Below are 19,690 nucleotides of genomic sequence, written 5' to 3' on the forward strand. Positions count from 1 at the left end.
CAAAAATACATATTAAGAGCTAATTATCTGTTAGGTACTGTCCTCTGCCTTGGCGATATAGCAATGGAAAAGAGTGAAAAGCTCTGAGCCCTGTAGAGTTTATATTCTATCTGTGGGGAAGAAAACCAAACAATAAACGAAATCATATAAAGAGAAACAATCTGTGATGAACATGCTAAGAAGAGAAGAAAAAATTAATGAGACATCAATAAAACACGGTTATCTCATATTTAAGCTTCCTATATAACCTCTATATGTCCATAAATTTGAAAAACAAATATAATGCATTCGGTATGGGAACACAACTTTGATAAATATAAGAACTGGCTAAATATATGGAGATGGAAAAGTTTATTCTGACCTAATGGTCCCATTAAAGAGTGAAATGAAGAAAACTGGAGCAACAAGTTTGGTGATGGGCACACGGACAAGTAACAGCATGCTGCAAATGCAATTTAGCCATCTTAGGTAAACTGATAATGGCTATGGATAATATGCCACTGGGTTAATGATAAAGATAAAGAAAAAATAATCACACGAGTGAGAAGGGAATATGGGATACTTCATTTACCAAAGTATTAGAGCACAAGATGGAAGACTTAGCAAATTTATATTATTTCATATTCCCCCAAAATTATCTTTTAAAATTTGTAGCATTAAAAACATTAGAAAACAGAAAACTGAACACTGTGATACATGTACTCTTTCTTAGCTTTAAAAAGGTACGCTAAAATAAAAGAAAATATGATAAAAGATATCAATGGCTCTCTGGTCAATAGCAATAAATGGAAAGATATTTTAAGAAGGCTGATAGTCTCGTAAACATACGATGATAACAATGTGATATAGACAGTATCTGAAACGAAGAAAGGCAAATGGCAGCTAAAGAAGCAAAGTGGCTACATAAGAGTAATGGAGATATAGACTACTTATCTATATAGAATACATTTCTTTGATGTGAAAATGTGTGTAAGTGTATGTATGTGTATATAATATGCATATTTGTATATGTATATATGCACACATATATTTGTGTATGTATGTTTATATATATGTGTGTATGTGTGTATTAGAACAAACCGCAGTCTTGATAAAATAATAAATTCATGTCAGTTTGAAAGAACGCATCCCCTGATTGTGGTTATATACAGAGAGACTGCAACAAAATAGCAAGATGTTAAAGAGAAATACAATTGATTTAGTGGGATGGTTTGCTTATCTAAAGGAGGATTTCAGCGAATGCTAAGTGACCAAATGGAGAGAATATCATAGAGTGACTTCTAATACAATGTGGATGGCTAAACTAAAAATTTCCCATTTTCTTTTTATTCCTAAAACACTATCATGATCCACTTCCTGTGAGATCTCCTTTCAGCCAACATTCATCCCATCAATCATACAAGTCTCTAAGAATTTTGTTTTCCAATTTGTCCAATTGGTTGATTGTTTCAATTAATACCCATATCTGGATATTTATGACTTCTCAGTCTCAACATTCATGACTTTCCTCTTGCTCTTTGCTTAATAAATGGCATTTATTTTTCATCATTCTTTTGCTGGCTAGTTAACATAGCTAATCAAATGAACTTGCAGTTGATGCTACCAATATTTACTTGGCACTCTTGTGATTAAAATGAATACTTTATTATTATAGTAATTTTCAACTTTCAAATATAGAACTTAGGATCAGAACTTGACCCAAGAAAGAAATATCACCATAGCAGAATGCCTAGATTCGACAGATCTGCTAGACTTAGCAATTTATATTGAATCACACAGCTATTATGCCAACCAACAACCATCAACACCACCAACAAAAACACGTAACTGGGTTATACTGATCCTAAGAGAATGAAGTTTCACAATCTCTTTCTTCAGCTCTTTCCTACATTTATCAACTCTCATAAACAGGAAATTGTGGTGTATATCTGTTCTAAGCCTTTTACCCTGTAGTATAAACTAATTTCCTTTTTCTTGATTCTCTGCACCTGGGTATCTCAATAGCTGTGTGATTTTTATTTTCACAAAATAAAAAGCAGAATAAGGTCATATCAACCACACAGATCATGTATAATACTAGTCATAATGATAGACTTCAAGAAGCATCATAAAACAGGTTGGCAGTTATCCTTGCTGTGCTAAAAAGCACAATATTTTGATAACAATAACGTTCCCAGTTTGCTGAAATAAAAGATATTAACAGCCACATATTTCTAAGGACTGGATAGAAACCGTTCTAATGAAACAGAAATACATTTTGTATAAATCAGTAATACTCCCCAAACAATTTATATATCATTTACTACTTCTTATGATAGTATGGCGAATGCTTTCTGGTATTCACTCTAGAGATAGATGCAATCATAATGCACCAGTGAAAACATAAAACTGATTTTGCTACTGCTCTCATGTAAGAGGATTACAAATTATTTTACACTTTTCAAATTCATACAACTTAATCTGGTGTGTAGTATTCAGAGCTGATAAACTCAGTAACTACTTAAGCAATTCAGAATTTCTCTGAATAATTATGAATTACTGCATTGAAACGGAGAGTTCATGACGTTTCAAAGATAATCCTGACACAGTAATTACTTCCTCTTTCCATTTATTTCATTTACATACAAATAGCTTACATGGCTAAAGAATAACCTTCCATTTTTTGATTATTAAAAAGTAACAATGTGATTTACAGAAAGAAAGGTATGTTCGAAATTAAAGAAATAAATAAACACCAAAAACTCCCATGGAAATAAACTCCTTTTTATTATCCCCAGGAATATGTTGACATTTACATTTTGGCCAGCTGAGGTTCAAATTAGATAGCTCCATAGGTGACAGAAACCCTGAGGCCTGCATGGATCCTGAGGACAAAGGTGATTGTTTCAATTATTTCCCTTGAATGGCTTATCCTGCCTTGACCTCAGCATGAAGCAAGGTACTGGGAGTCTGATGCATGCAGCCATGTAATTATGCATTTAAGTTCATCTTCTTAATTAATTTAAATATGCTTGAGAAACTTACAGGGCTTGAATCTGAACATTTCCATGGCCTGGTCACTGGATAGAATCAAGGATCCTGAAGTGAGACAGCTGATCACAACTTCCATGAGCTTTAGAAAGAAGCTCTTTGGTAGAGGTAATCAAATGCTTGAAATTTCAAATCTTGGAGATTTGGAGTGATTTTTGTTTGTTTTGTTGAGAAAAATGAGGTTGAAAAAGTTGCTGTCAGCAACTGCTAATATGGCTGATAGTCAAAACCATATAAAAGAATCTTCAGCCCCTGATATATGGTAAATGAATCATTAATGAAGCCCAGACATCAGTAAGAGAAGGTAGGAGCAGAGCTTAGAACTAAAAGACTAGGAGTGGAATTAGTGTCATCCGTGTCAAAATAGTCTCAGGGTGGTGGGGAAGCACTGAGCCAACTCAGGATAAAGAATGGTTCAGATGCATTACCAGAGCATGGCTTAAAGCCATAATTTGCCTAGTAGCACCCAACTCCACCTCCAGCCACCCCCACACAGGCTCACAGACCTTGATCACTGACCCTGAACACATATCCATCACTAGGCTATAGCTATTTTCTCTAATCCTGGAACATACTGAGTTCTGCTCAACTTTTCTTTGCCTTTCATTTCTTCTTTGATGAATACCCTTCAACATTTGCACTGTATCAGAGAAATGGAGCCCTTGCTCAGCTCATTTTTCTCCATGAGCATATGCTCTTCTATCATGATTTGCACAGTTATAGTTTTTCCTCTCAGGAAGGTTAGGCCACCTGCTCTCCCGGGGTCCTTCTGCATACAACCACAGTGCCCTACACAATGGACAGATGCTGGGCTCATTTTCCTTTCCGAGATTATGTTTCAAGGTAGAATTACATGTTAGTGAACTCAGAAAGAAACTACCCTTGCTAAATCAATACACAGCAGAGTTTAAAAAAAGAAAAAAAAAGCAGCCCAACATACAAAGATCAGTGAAGTTAAACAGCCAGCTTTACACTTGCCCCTAAGGATGCAGAGTTCTATAGAGTAACGGCAGTCTGGTCAGCAAGTGTAAGACACCTGCTTGAATGTGAAGATATCTGAGGCGTTTAAGCAAAGGCAGAAAGCTTTAAAGGTGGAGGAGAGAAATTTAAGAATTTAGCCAAAAAATACAAAGTGAGCTAAACTAAACTTGGCTGAAGCAGCTAATGTTTCCCAGATAAGTCAGACTCATAGGTTTATTGTACACATTCAATAAATTAAAGCAGTATTCATCAATGAGCTATATATAATTATTTTGTTATTAATTATTACTTTTCATGAAAGAGTGACTTATTTTCAGGTGTATCATATATTTACCATGTCTGCTCCAAAAGAATGAAATCACCATCTGGTGACAATTATAGACATTGGTCTATGTGGCCCACGAAAAATTCCAGGGTTTAGATTTGGTCATGCAGTATGTTACATAGAAAGCATATAGAGAGAAGTAAATACTCTATGTAAAGTATTTTAAAGGTACTTGTGATATCTAATATTAATATTAACATAAAATATCATCTCGAAAAATATAGACTCATTTTCTAGATTACCAGGCTTAGCAAGCAACAGTTCATACTTATAGGTTAAAAGTCTTCTAACTTGCTAATGAATCAGTATCCTATACTATCTCATGATCTCAATTTCCCACACCTAAAGGACAGGTAGTAATATCATATGTGTGTCATGAATACATATTGAATACAGTCTTGAAATAATATATGACATTCTTTGGAATTTCAAGACACATCCTTGTAAAGCTTAAGATAAGTAACTTTCAATTAAAAAATTAAAATAACAGCGCTGTATCATCGTTGAACCAAAAGCAGTAGATATGAAGTCATGGTGGTACTTACCACAGTGAAATTCATCACTTTCAATATCCATATTGTCATGGCTAAGTTAACTATCATGGTAACCAGCAGCAGAAGGACAAAGAAGTATAAGCACCTCTTCCGCCATCCATAAATCCCCACTGGGTAAAGTTGTGCATTCTCAGCCCTTGGCAGGTTGTTCTGCTGTGTTGCTAGTATATATTGTTCTCGTGTCATCTGGAAAAAAAAAAAAAAAAAAAGAAAGAAAGAAAGAAAGAAAAGAAAGAAAAGAAGCATTCAAAACTAAAACCAATGATTTTTTTTAAAATCAAAAGATACAACACATTTATGAATAATGGGTAGGGAGTGTTCAAAGAATTATTGCTGTGTAACTAAAATTAGATTAGACTTGATTAAAATCTTACAAAGTCCCTCACATAACATTATCAGTGCTGCTTTTTAGTGCTGTTTTACTCTGAATTTTCTAAGATATATGTTATTTTCAGTAACATTTACCCAATTCTAACAGTAGTTTTTTTCTGTTTTTTTTTGTTTTGTTTTGTTTTGTTTTTCCAAGGAGACTCTGAAGACGCTCATCTCTACTCCCAGGTATCTATAACTTAAAATTCTATGCACATCCCAGCTACTGTTGGAATACATGTCACCTGTTCTTTAGGGTAGACAGAGACCAAATGTATCACAAGGCATTTCTGTACCTTTATCTAAAGATATGGGATATCAGGGCTCGGGGTATATGTTTTAATAAACTGTAAATGCATTTGAAAGAACCTATGGGAAGAAAATATACTTTTATTGAGAATTATATAGATATAGCTATTTAATATTTTTACTTAGAACTTTGCTGGTTATTTATTTTAGTTATATTTCAATGTGTTCTCAAAATAAATTTGATCTCTAAAAAAAGAAGACACTATACTGTACTATTTTGTTATATAATATTATATAACATATTGATACACATAGAAGTCAGTTTTAGAAAAGAGATGGTAGTATTCCTTGGTGATATATAAATTTAGTTTTTAAGTTAATTCTTTCAAAAAGCAAATACATTATTTTCTGCTAGATTCTACCAAGAAGTACAGTTAAGAAAAGTAGAGGATATGGGGCGCCTGGGTGGCTCAGTGGGTTAAGCCTCTGCCTTCGGCTCAGGTCATGAACCCAGGGTCCTGGGATCGAGCCCTGCATCGAGCCCCGCATCGGGCTCTCTGCTCAGTGGGGAGTCTGCTTCCCTTTCTCTCTCTCTCTGCCTACTTGTGATCTCTGTCTGTCAAATGAATAAATAAAAATATTTAAAAAAATGAATTTTGAAATGATCATATAGTTAAAAAGAAAAAAAAGGGGGACGCCTGGGTGGTTCAGTTGGTTAAGCGGCTGCCTTCAGCTCAGGTCATGATCCCAGCGTCCTGGGATAGAGTCCCACATCAGGCTCCTTGCTCAGCAGGAAGCCTGCTTCTCCCTCTGCCTCTCCCTGCCACTCTGTCTGCCTGTGCTTACTCTCTCTGACAAAAAAAAAAAAAAAAAAAGTAAAGGATATGTACTAGGCATACAATTTTTAGAGTAACTTATTATCTGAAGAATAAAAACTTTAATTTTTACAAAATATAATTTTCTACAAGGCAATAAGTTTTTTAGTTTAGTTTTTTCTCTTTAGATTTCATCAGATTTCTTCTATTGTTCATGTCAATTAAACAATACAAGAACAGAAATCATGCTGAATAAATATACCAAAATAAAAGCAACATCATGAAGAATTAAAAATTATCTGTCAAGTAATATAAAATACAGGCATATCTCATTGTATTGTGCTTTACAGGTACTACATTATTGACAAATTGAAGATTTGTAGCAACCTTGAGTCAAGCAAGTCTATCAGTGCCATTTTTCCAATGGCATTTGTTCATTTTGTATCTCTCTGTCACATTTTAGTAATTTTCACAACATTTCAAGATTTTTTGATTATATTTTTCACGGTGATTTGTGATCAGTGATCTTTGATGTTACTAATAATTTTGGCGAGGGGGCACCATGAACCACACTTATGTAAGGTGATGGCTTTACTGACATTTGTGTGTGTTTTGACTGTTCCACACCATGGCCCTTCGCCCTCTCTCTCCTTTTCCATCCTGTCTTTTACCTGAGACACAACAATACTGAAATTATGCCAATCAAAAACCCCGCAATGACTTGCGGGGATGAGCATCAGGTACTATACGGAATTGTTAAATTACTATATTTATTGTACACCTGAAACTAGTATTACACTCTATGTTAATAGGAACTTAAATAAAAAAACTTAAACAAAGGAAAAACCCAGTAATGGTCACTAAATATTCAAATAAAAGGAAGAGTTGCATGTTTCACTTTAAATCAAAAGCTAGAAATGACTAAGCTTGGTAAGGAAGGCCCATCTTCTTGGGCCAAATAGTTAGCCAAGATGTGAATGCAAAGAAACAATTCTTGAAGGAAATTAAAAGTGCTATTCCAGTAAACAGATGAAGGTTAAGAAAGCAAAACAGCCTTACTGTTGATATGGAGAAAGTCTTAGTGGTCCAGATAAAAAAGTCAGAGCAGCCACAACATCCCCTTAAGCCAAAGCCTAATCCAGAGAAAGGCCCTAACTTTCTTCAATTCTCTGGATGCCAATAGAGGTGAGGAAGCTGCACAAGAAAAGCCGGAAGCTAGCAAGGGTGGGTCATGAGGTTTAAATAAAAAGCCATTTCCAAAACATAAAAGTGCAAGGCAAAGCAGCAAGTGCTTATATAGAAGCTGTACCACGTTATCTGGAAGACCTAACAATGATAACTCATGAGGGTGGCTACACTCAGCAACAGATTTTTCAATGTAGATGAAATAGCCTTCTTTTGGAAAAAGACACTATTTAGGATTTTCATATCTAGAGGGAAGTCTGGCTTCAAAGCTTCAAGGGAGACTGACTCTCTTGTTAGGGGCTAATGCAGCTGGTGACTTTAAGTTGAAGCCAATGCTCATTTATCAATTCCAAAAATCCTAGAGCCCTAAAGAATTATGTTAAATCTATTCTGCATATACTCTATAAATGGAGCAACAAAGCCTCGAGATGGCATATATATGTACAACATGATTTAGTGACTATTTTAAGTCCATTGTTGAGAACCACTGCTCACAAAAAGATTATTTTCAAAATATTACTGCTCATTGCCAATACACTTGGTCATTCAAATGCTTTGATGGAGATGTACAACCAGATTAAAGTTGTTTTCATGCCTGTTAACACAACATCCATTCTTCAGCCCATGATTAAATGAGTAATTTGACTTCCAAGTCATATTATTTAAGAAATACATTTCATAAGGCTAGGTGTTATAGACAGTGATTCTCCTGATGGATCTGGGCAAAATAAACTGAAAACCCAGAAAGGATTCACCATTCTAAATGCCATTAAGAACATTCATGATTCATGGGAAGAAGTCACAATATCAATATGAACAGGAGCTTGGAAGAAGTTGATTTAACCCTCATGGGTTTGAGGGGTTCATGAGTTCAATGGAGGGAGGAGCTACAGTTGTGGAAACAGCAAGGGAATGAGAACGAGAAGTAGAGCCTAAAGATGGGACTGACTTGCTACAATCTCATGATCAAACGTGAACGGATGAGGGGTTGTTTCTTATGGCTGAGCAAAGAAAGTGGTTTCTTGAGATAAAATCTGTTCCTGGTGAAGAGACTGTGAAGATTGTTGCAATGACAACAAAGGATTTAGAATACTATATAATTTAGTTGATAAAGCAGCAGCAGGCTTTGTGAGGACTGACTTCAATTTTGAAAGAAGATTTACACTGGGTAAAATGCTAAAAAATAGTCCTCTACACCACAGAGAAGTCACTTGTAAAAGGAAGAGTCAATGGATGCAAAAGACTTCTCTGTTGTCTTATTTTAAGAACGTGCCAACCCAGTCTTCAGTAACCACCATCATGACCAGTCAGCAGTCATCAACTTTGAGGCATGATCCTTCACTAGCAAAAAGATTACATTTCATGGTAAGCTCAGATGATGCTGAGCATATTAGAGCAATAAAGTATTTTTAATTAAGGTATGCACATTATTCTGTTAAACATGTTAATGCACAATTAGTAGACTACAGTATAATATAAAATAATTTTATATGCACTGGCAAACTGAAAAATTTATTTAACTCACTTTATCAAAATATTTGCTTTATCGTGGCAGTCTGGAATGGAACCTGCCATATTTCTGAGGGATGCCCATATACGTTATGTAAAATATGTAACTTAAGAGTATAAGTTATAGTGTTTATTGAGCCAATCCTCTTCTAAATAAAATGTGGAACTGCATATTGATAAATGCAAATATCCACATTTTTTTGGCTTTTTCCCAATTTGTTTTAATTTTAGAGCTTTAGCTTTAAATTACCTTAATACAAACTGAGGGTTTTGGAGGGGGGCAGTGAGCGGTTGGATGAGCCTGGTGATGGGTATTATGGAGGGCATGGAGTACTGGGTGTGGTGCATAAACAACGAATTTTGGAACACTGAAAAAAAATAAAAGGAAATCAAACAAATAAAAATTATCTTAATGCACTATTAAACTTTCCAAATTTTTTATGAAGAGCATTATGCTCCATATAATAAAAATCCTTGCATATGTTAAATCAGAATTCTAAATGAATTAGAAGTGCTAATAGTACTGGATGATAAAGAGCACATTCTTTCATAATATAAAGAATTACCTGTTTGTTAAATGTCAAAAGGTAAATATTTCATGTTTCCTTGATACTAGCCTCAATCCTTAGTCTTGAATGAGATTCCTATTTCAAGGGGTGATATACAACATTTTAACTACTGTGTAATGTGTTACAACAGATGACCGTATGCCATGGGAATTTACTTTGCCTGAGGATTTGGTGGAGATCTTATAGCCCTAACAGCAGTTTTGATTACAAAGCAGAAAATATATTAGAAGAAGAAGATAGAAGGAATCTAAGGACAACCACCACTGAAAGGGAGAATAAGGAAGGCATAAGAAAAGGAAGCACATGGTTGTAGAAAAAGGGCATGAGAGAGCAGAAGCCTGGCTATGCCTGATTGGCAGGTAGAAGACTTTGCCTTGTGTTGCTCCTCTGTGAAAAGGCACAAAAGCTGGGACTATTAAGATCATGCATTGCCTTTCATCTCACATTAAAGCAAAGTTCTTTCTCAAATATTCTATTTCTACTAATTATACTTAGACATGAAGGTGAAATTAATGTGTTTTAGAAAAGAAATGAGAACTTAGTTAAATCTATAAAATAAAATGAATACAAATTACAAAGAAAATGGTCTTTCGAGCAATAAAATTTTTTGGTAAAGCAATAGAAATTCTCTACATATATCAAATGCCACTAACAACTTTGTAAAGCAAATAGGATAACAAAAGGGTCAGAGAACAGGCTGTCTAGAACACATAAAAAATTTTGTTATTTAATTGCACTATTTTTTTTAAGATTTTATTTATTTGACAGACAGATTTCACAAGCAGGCAGAGAGGCAGGCAGAGAGAGAGGAAGTGAAGCAGTCTCCCTGCTGAGCAGAGAGCCTGATGCGGGGCTCGATCCCAGAACACTGGGATCATGACCTGAGTCGAAGGCAGAGGCTTTAACCCACTGAGCCACCCAGAGCCCCCTAACTGCACTATTTTTAACACCTCAAGAAATTCAATGGTGTTTTCTTTTCTTTTCTTTTCTTTTTTTAAGATTTTATTTATTTATTTATTTATGAGAGACAAAGAAGAGAGAGGCAGAGGCAGAAGGAGAAGCAGGCTCCCCACAGAGCAGGTAGCCTGGTGCAGGACTCCCAGGACTTTGGGATCATGACCCGAGCCAAAGGCAGACACTTAACCAACTGAGCCACCCAGGTGCCCACAATGTTGTTTTCTTAAAGATAAGCTTAATTTATATACCTTCCTCATCACAAAACAGAGTATCCAAAGTGCAAAAAGACAAGGGTAGGGTTTTCTTTTAAAAAACTTCATTTTTTCTGAAATCTCAAAGACCGTTTTTTTTTTTTTTTCATTTTTTAAATAAAATTGTATTTAAATTCCATTTAATTAATGTATAGTGTAATATTAGTTTCAAAGGTAGAACTTAGTGATTCATCAGTTGCATAGCACACCCACTGCTCAATCCATCAAGTGCCCCCCATAATGACCATCACCTGGTTACCCCATCCCCCCTTACCTCCTCTCTAGCAACCCTCAGTTTCCTATGATCAAGAGTCTCTTATGGTTTGTCTCCATATAAGTGTCCATCTTATTTTATTTTTCCTTCCCATCCCCTATGTTCTTCAGTTTTGTTTTTGTTTTTTAAATTCCACATACGAGTGAAACAATATGATATTTGTCTTTTTCTGACAGACTTATTTCACTTAGTGTAACACCCTCTAGTTCCCTCCATGTCATTGCAAATGGCAAAATTTCATTATTTTTGATGGCTGAGTAATATTCCATCACACATGCACACGCGTGCACGTGCACACACACATATAAGATCTTCTTTAGCCATTCATCTGTCAGTGGACATTTGGGCGGACATCTGGGCTTTTCCCATATTTTGGCTATTGTGGACATTGCTGCTATAAACATTGAGGTGCCCCTTCAGATCATTACATTTATATCCTTTAGGTAAATACCTAGTAGTGCAACTGCTGGACCACAGGGTAGCTTTATTTTTAACTTTTTGAGGAACCTCCACACTGTTTTCCAGGGTGGCTACACCAGCTTGCATTCCCACCAGCATTGTAAGAGGGTTCCCCCCTTCTCCACATCCTTGCCAGCATCTGTTATTTCCTGTAGCCATTTTTACTGGTGTGAGGTGCTATCTCATTGTGGTTTTGATTTGTATTTCTCTGATGCCAAGTTATGTTGAGCATTTCTTCATGTGTCTGTTGGCCATCTATATATCTTCTTTAGAGAAATGCCTGTTCATGTCTTCTGCCCATTTCTTGACTGGATTTTACGTTTTTTGGTTATTGGTGGTTTTTTTTTTTAATCACAAAACATTTCAGTAGTTGTTACAGGACAGTAGTAGTACTAGCTAAGAAGAGTAACAATGTACTCTAAGAGATTAAGCAAACTATCATTGATTTGTACCTTTTACAACCTTTGCCTAAAATGTTAAATATCGATCCATTTTCAAGTATTAAAAATATTCTGAAATACCTTGGTTCCCTAGGCATTCTGAAAATTCTTTAAGTAAAATAGAAAATTGGTTCACTAAATGATATTGTGATTCTAAAGGAATCTATCAAACAAATGTACACTTGCAGAGATACTTATTTTTTGAGATCAGCATGGTAGATTTCCTAAGAGAGAGAGAGAGAAGATCATGATTTCCTGAGAGAAAACATCACCACACTGAAATGTCATTCTGGCTTAGTCCTCTCTACTTCTGCAACATAAATTCAACATCCTACTTCACAATACTTTCTCTGCAATTCTTTTGGTTTTCAAGGTTGTGCAGACTCACTCCTCCTGGCCACTTAATAAAATAATTAAGACCTTAATCATCTTAGTTTTGTCATTCAATTTCATGTTATATTTCTTTTTTTTTTTTTAATTTTTACTTATTTATTTGAAACAGCAAGAGAGAGAGAGAGAGCGAGAGCAAGCACACAGGGGGAGCAGCAGAGGGAGAGGGAGAACCAGACTCCCCTTCTGAGCAGGCAGTCAGATGAGGCCTCAATCCAGGGACCCTGGGATTATGACCTGAGCCAAAGGTAGACGCTTCACCAACTGAGCCACCCAGGCGCCCCTTCATGCTATATTTCTTATCTACAAAGCATTTTTGGGACCAAACAATTTATAACAGCTAGTCTTTTTTAGTTAATACCAAAGAACACCTCAGCCTTCTTGGATCAAGACAGCTATCAGCATTCACATTAAGGTAAATGCATTTACCTGTATTTTCGTGTAATTCAGGGAAGGGCTTATTTAAATTTGGACTTTGCACTTTCTTTATAAAGAAACATACTTACAAAAATCCTGATAATGTGAATAAAATATGCAGCATGATTTTAGGAGGTTAAATGAAAGATACATGGGCGAATAGAATTAGACCTTGGGAATTTTTCAATATTTTTTATTTTTTTTAACTGAAAGCAGCTGCACTGTGGTTCAAGTCTGCAGGCAGCTGGCATGGGAACATGTTGCACCAATGTTCACTTCCTTCCTTCACAGAACACTTTTTCAGAAGCTCCATGACCACAAACTTGCTCCACTTGGATTTCAAAGTGTGGGACCTAGAATGTATGTGTGTGCAGAAGAACCATCCTCTCCTTGCCGACCCCAATAGTCTTTGCCCTCTTTAAGTGAGGTTTTAGCATTTATTTTCTAAAATTGGCAGTGGAAATAGGAAGGCATCTATAAATAGAATTATTAGACATGGTATCTTTCTGTATAGACAGGGAAGGCTAAAGAAAATTTGACCTCTGCTAATATTTGAGAACAGAGGAAGAAAAGAAGATGCTAAGCAAGAGTACAATGCATAAGGTAATTGTTTTCCATTGTTGGTGGTTATAATTAAGGGTAAAAATAAAAGCTACTAATGGAATGCCCCATTTTATGTCTTGTAAGGGAAAAATATTGTCAAAAAGGATAACTGAGTGACCCTACCATGTTTGTATCCTCATGACCATTAAAGGGAGAGAGTTTGAACAACTTAAAAATGGGAGTAAGAACTGAAACGTGGAGGTGAGCTGTGGAACATAGCTCTTTAAAATTTGAGTTTTACCAAATATAGAAAAAGGACCATCAAACATTGCACAAGTGCTTGAGGACATTAGAAAGTTAGTTCAAGATTGATCACTTTATCTCCAGTTTAGATTTTGCCACTAAATTGTCAATCTGATGATACAGCCGTAAAGAGAACCCAATTTTATATTGGAAGTGATCTATCTGATAGGACTGTTTTTTTAAAATATCACATGTAACAATTTTATAATACTATTCACATAAACACTGGATATAATGCAGAGATGTAAGCACAAGGACTGGAAGGAAATAGCAAATTATTTATTGATTTCCCTCACTAATTTGATTCCTTAAAATCAGAATATAAATTGAGCATCTAATTTCTGCTCAGACCTGTCCCCGGCATCCCCTGTCATGGGAAATATAAACATAAAACATACATCTCTGAGAAAGTAAGCTAGATAATTTGGAAAAATTGCTTTTTATTTCTGATTCTGGAGCTAGTATTCAGTATACTCAAGTACCAATATGCAATAGACTTGTAACCATAAAAATTGAATCTTTGTTCCAAAACCTCTTAACCTGCTCATTGGAAGTAGCTTATTTCTGGGAGAAGTGGTAAATCATGTTGGTGTCACTTTTCTTTAAGTGCTGATCATGTTAGATTTAACACTACAATTGTCTCTTATTTGTTCAGATAAGAAATGGAGCACAATCAACTAAATGCAGTCTCAGATTTATGTGCCAAGTTGCAATCCCAGCCCAGCCATTCCGTTCTGTGCATCCTAGGGCAAGTCACTTAGACTTTCTCTGCCCCAGATTCCTGAGCTCTCAAATGAATATTACATTGACTTATATAAGAGCAATATGGGACCTTCAAAGTAGGATGTTGAAGTGTCCTTTTCATTTTAAATGGTAAAAATACTCATTTTAAAACTTTGTTTTCTGGGACGCCTGGGTGGCTCAGTTGGTTAAACGGCTGCCTTCAGCTCAGGTCATGATCCCAGCGTCCTGGGATCGAGTCCCGCATCAGGCTCCTTGCTCAGCGGGGAGCCTGCTTCTCCCTCTGCCTCTGCCTACCACTCTGTCTGCCTGTGCTCTCTCTCTCCTCTCTCTAACAAATTAAAAAAATAAATAAATAAAATAAAACTTTGTTTTCTACCTCTTAGCTAGTGGTCACCTACTCAAGAGCTACATGAGTATTTATATTAGAATTAATTTCAAAAGACATGATTGGAATCTCATTTTAAAAACAAAATGTATGAAGTGTTCAGATTATATGGTGTGAACTTGACAAAGCAGAAAGGCATTTTATTTCCTGTTCCCAGAAAATGAGTCTCTAAACAGCTACTAATGTTGAGAGAGACTGAAAACAATAAAGTCCACTTACCATGGCAATTTAAACTTCTCCCTACCTATGACACTTAATTCTCAAAGGCATATTCCAATATGGTGGTAGTTAAAATTTGCTACTTGAGAAAAAATGTCCCTTTGGAAAGGATTTTTTTTTTTTCCAGTTGGTTTATGGAAAACGTGGTAGTCCGTTTTTACATCCTGGAAAAGAAGCAGCCTAGCAACTGAATTTCAAGAATGATGAAAGCTATCTGAGTCAAATGGGCTGCCTCTTGAGATAGGAAATAGAAGAGGATTCTAGCCAACCCTGACAGAAAAAAAGGAACCTGAACAGGCATTAAAAGGGAAACACATCCCCAGATGAATAAAAGTTCTATAAAAATGTAGACATTGACAGGGATATTTTTCAGTGACCCAATGGTATTTCTTAGCTTATTTTACATCCTTTATGCATCCTAAAATCATATGCTTTTATATAGGAAATACATCTTTAGTATTTAATTGGATGCAAAGTCAATCACAGTTTTGGGCATTTATTTAGGCATAGACATAGATTGAGGTTCCTAACGTCAAAGTAACTCAATTCTCAGATCCCCTCATGTGATATTAATAATAATAAAATAATAATAATAATAAAATCTATCCATTAGAGCAACCGCGAAGGAAGCTGAGAAGCCTTTTGCCTACTCAGGTATATCAACATAGAGATAAAACAACACAGACAGTCATGAGCACCATTTACCCTAAGATTGCAAGCATGAGAGACCTGCTGGCAAGCACTGCTACACATACACAGCAGGAGCAAAAGGAAAAATCTTTAAGGACAAACAAATTTGCCAGAAACACAGCTGGGGAGTTTAACTGGGCAGGTGGAGAGCCCACACTATTTAAATCAATAAGGATCAATAGGAAAACAGGTTTAAAGAATAGGAAGAAAGAGAATCAGAGAAAGACTAAGGGTTATTGGCTTATGTTTTAATAGCAAATAGAAAAACTTAATGAGAACAAGAAAAATAAAGTACGGCTTCCATGGCCTTGATGATGGATTGGAAAGCACCACTGTTTATGAAAAACCTTGCAAACAAATTTCAAAATACTCTTTTGAAAGTCTTTTTTATTCCACTTTGACAACTTCAGTTACTTTTAATCAGATTAAAATATATATAGTATAGTTAAATCTGTTTTGATGTAGAATTTTCTAATTTGTAATAAACTCCTAGGAAATGTGTTCTGCTCAGGGTTTTCTCACTTTTGGATATAAGGTAAAGAACAGAGTCATTAAAATATGTTTTGTTTTAGAATGTTCTGCTTTAAATGAATCAAACCCAGATGACATTTTAAAGATCAGTATAATCTAACCAAGTTTTTTTTTTTTTTATTTCCAGCATAACTAAATGTTGACTACCTAAATAAAGATAAAGCAGCTGAGCCAATAATTGGGCTTCAACTCTCTGAATTTTTTAGGTTTTAAAAAGTAAAACAAAAGGTAATGCCCACTTTTGTAGGGGGCAGAGAGGAAATGTAGACCAGGTCAGTATCTGATGACATGAAGGAGGGACATAAAAAGAAGCCTGAAAAGTCATCATTAAGTGGTACCAGTATAGAAGATGCTGGAGAGTTGGCCCACTGAGGCCTGCCCCTGATTGTACACCTCTCTCCCTGTTGAATCTTAAGAGGGGCCATATAGGAGAACATAGGCCAGGAGAAGAAATGAATGCTTCCTCCATCATTACTCAGACTAACCTCGGATGGGCACAAATACATCATGAGTATTAACCTGTCTTGCCACCATAGATGGAAATTGAAAAAAGAGAACTGGTAATATTATCTCCTTTTGCTTTACATGCAACAAGTCAGCCTTTTTCAGTACTAGTGTTAAGAAACTAAGCAAGAACACTGGCTAGCTGTTGTTACCTGAGAAGCCTTGTGGAGGACATATATATATTCTCCAAGATATGTATGTATGTATGTATGTGTGTGTGTGTGTGTGTGTGTGTGTATGGATATCTATTGATCTTTCTATATATCCCTCTCTTCTCTGTTGTTTTATGGTTGTTTCTTATCTTAGCTTATGAAGAAGTAGTGGACCATGCCACCCCAAAGTGGGCTACTTTGACATATTGACTATTTTTAGGTGTAGGCACTTAGAAATAGCAAATATAGGAGGATTTCTCTGAACAAGCTTTATCTGTCGAAAGCAAGACCCTCCAAAAGAAACTCTTTTTTCATTAGTGCCATCCCCAGGAATTTCATCAACTAGGTAGGATTGACTTTTGTTACAGGAGAGAAGAGAACCCAACACCACACCCAGATATACTCTATCACAAACTATCACTCCTCCCATTTATTTTTCTAAGGGCTCATTCATCTTTCCTAAAAATGATTTCCTCACCTCTGAGAGACCTACATTCCACTCCACATTCCTTACTAAGCTGGTATTTAAGTCAGAATTCTAAGACACCTCTTTGGGTTTCTCATTTTTCCCTATTTCCCACGTATGAATGAGGTAAACATGTCAATAAAATTCTGGGCTTTTTTTTCCCTATTAATCTGTTTTAATGACAGGATCCTTAGCCAAGAACTTCTAGGTAAGAGGGAAAATTATTTTTTCTCCTTTACATTCACAACAAGATTATAAACTCCTTTGCTTAAAAAAATTTTTATAGTCACCTTAGCATCAAACACAAGTATGTTATAAATGATACAAAAAGATTAATGGCACTTTTATTGAATACCTACTCCATGCTAGGCATTTTGCTGGTGATTCTATTGTTGATTCAGCTAAAACCAAATTGATTTTTACTTTAATTGAGGAAAGGTGGCACTTTGGGAATCATGATGGTACCATTTAGTATATTACTGCTATATCCATGAGCTTCATTAAATAATTCAAAAAATATTTGTTGACTCTAAGAATGGATGAACATATGTAGAAAGCATATAATTCATATAATTAGAAACATATTTAGGGAGTGCAGTGAGAGTATGGACTTATATTTAATTCAAAATAATATTATACAATCCAAGATATGTCTTTTTTTTTCCATTTGCGAACTGGAAAAGCTGTAGCTATTTTATGTCCTTTATTGGACTAGATGATATCTTGGGGTTCGTGGTTGGGGCTTTTTGAGACAACAGTCCTTGAAAACATATTTCTAATTTTAATGCCATCATTGTGTCCCTTATTCTATTGGGTTTTAAGATTTTAAGATTTTAAGTTATTATATCAAAAAAAACATAAAAATCTAATGATGCTTATATATTATGTCTCTTTTTGGGGGGCATGTAGTTCCACCTTTATATAATATTTTTTCAAATATGTCTGTTTGTATCAGTTCTCATTGTCAGCATTTATCATGTCATGACAAGACTATTTTAAAGATTTCCATCTTCTGCTTTAATTCTTCCATCTACTGCTTAGTTTCAAGGAACATGTTCTGATAGCATAATTACTGTATTTATTTATATATCAAATGAATTTAGTTTAACACCTTCTATACACAAGGCATTTTTCTAGAAGCTATCCACACAGAAGGGAAGACAAAAATTCCTGACTTCATGGGATTTATATTCGCAAGCTGGTCACAAACAAAGAGCAAGCAAAAATAACTAAAACAGACAGTGAGAGAGTAGTAAAAAGCCAAATAATGGAAGGATGGAGAATAATGAAAATGTGTGCTGCCATTTAGACAGGATAGCCTGTTAAGGCCTCACTGGAAACCCAAGTTTTGAGTAATGTCCACAAGGACATGAAGGGGCCCTTCTTCTAAGGGCCCATTTATCTTTGCATCCACCAGGATAATAGCTTTCCAGACAGAGAGGAAAGAACTTGACTGCCATGTTCTGGGTCTAGCAGGGAGTCAGGAGTAGAGAGATCAAACTAAGTAAAGTCAGAGACATAGGAGAGGCAGGGTTCCACAGCGCACTGGGAAGTTTGTTTTCTACCCAAATATATTTTTTTTCCATCTAGGCATTCTGTAACTCTGTCATATAAAATAACACAGTGCCCCTCCATCTTACTTCCCTCTCCCTGATTTCTTTATCTACATGAACTTATCTCTACTTAGTGGTAAATTAAATAACCATCTGTTTATTTTGTGTCACTTCCTCTAAAATAGATGCCATATGAGGACAGGGACTTTGAGCTGTTTATTGCTCCAACTCCCTGAAGTAGAAAAATAGGTGCGTAAAACATTTTTGAATAAATAAATATTATGTAGCCACCATTTGTCCAATAATACAGTCATGCAGGCAGCAGGTTTTCAAGATGATCTGATTGAATGAATTTGTTCTTCTTTCTTAATTTCTGAGGTGTGTGTTCTTCAACAAGGTCAGAGGATTACATTCATGAAGTTTTAAATTTCGACAGTATTCTCACCATATACTATTTATGTCACTCTAAACATGTATTTGAGTCATTTCCTTATCTAAAAATTGACAGTAAACTGACCTACCTTTGAAACATTTAAAGATTAAAGAATGCAATGTATAACTTACCTAAAATATAAGTATATATTGATTCTTACAGCTTTTCCTCCTTTACCTCACCATATGACAATGAATATATTTTCTATGAAAAAATTTACATAATTTTAGAATTTATGAAGAAAGTTGGTATTTTTGCTTTTACTGATTTTTTAAAATTATTATATCAATAAAATGCTAAAAAATGGATACCTACAGAATTAGGAACTATAACTAAATACCCAATTGTTTGTTGATAACAAATGAAATAATAGTAAATTGAATGACCTGAAAG

General features: G+C 35.3%; 1 protein-coding gene across 1 annotated transcript in view; it reads right to left on the minus strand.

Annotated features, from left to right (window-relative positions):
* Nucleotides 1-19,690, minus strand: part of SGCZ (sarcoglycan zeta) — a 1,078,905-nt gene that overhangs the window by 459,344 nt on the left and 599,871 nt on the right. The window contains exon 2 of the mRNA XM_032843404.1: nt 4,882-5,076. Within this exon, the coding sequence (XP_032699295.1) occupies nt 4,882-5,076 (195 nt within the window). The remainder of the gene's footprint in view (nt 1-4,881; nt 5,077-19,690) is intronic.

This window comes from Lontra canadensis, unplaced genomic scaffold (assembly GCF_010015895.1).
Source record: "Lontra canadensis isolate GAN:19392208 unplaced genomic scaffold, GSC_riverotter_1.0 scaffold139, whole genome shotgun sequence".
In the NCBI taxonomy this organism is placed as follows: domain Eukaryota; kingdom Metazoa; phylum Chordata; class Mammalia; order Carnivora; family Mustelidae; genus Lontra; species Lontra canadensis.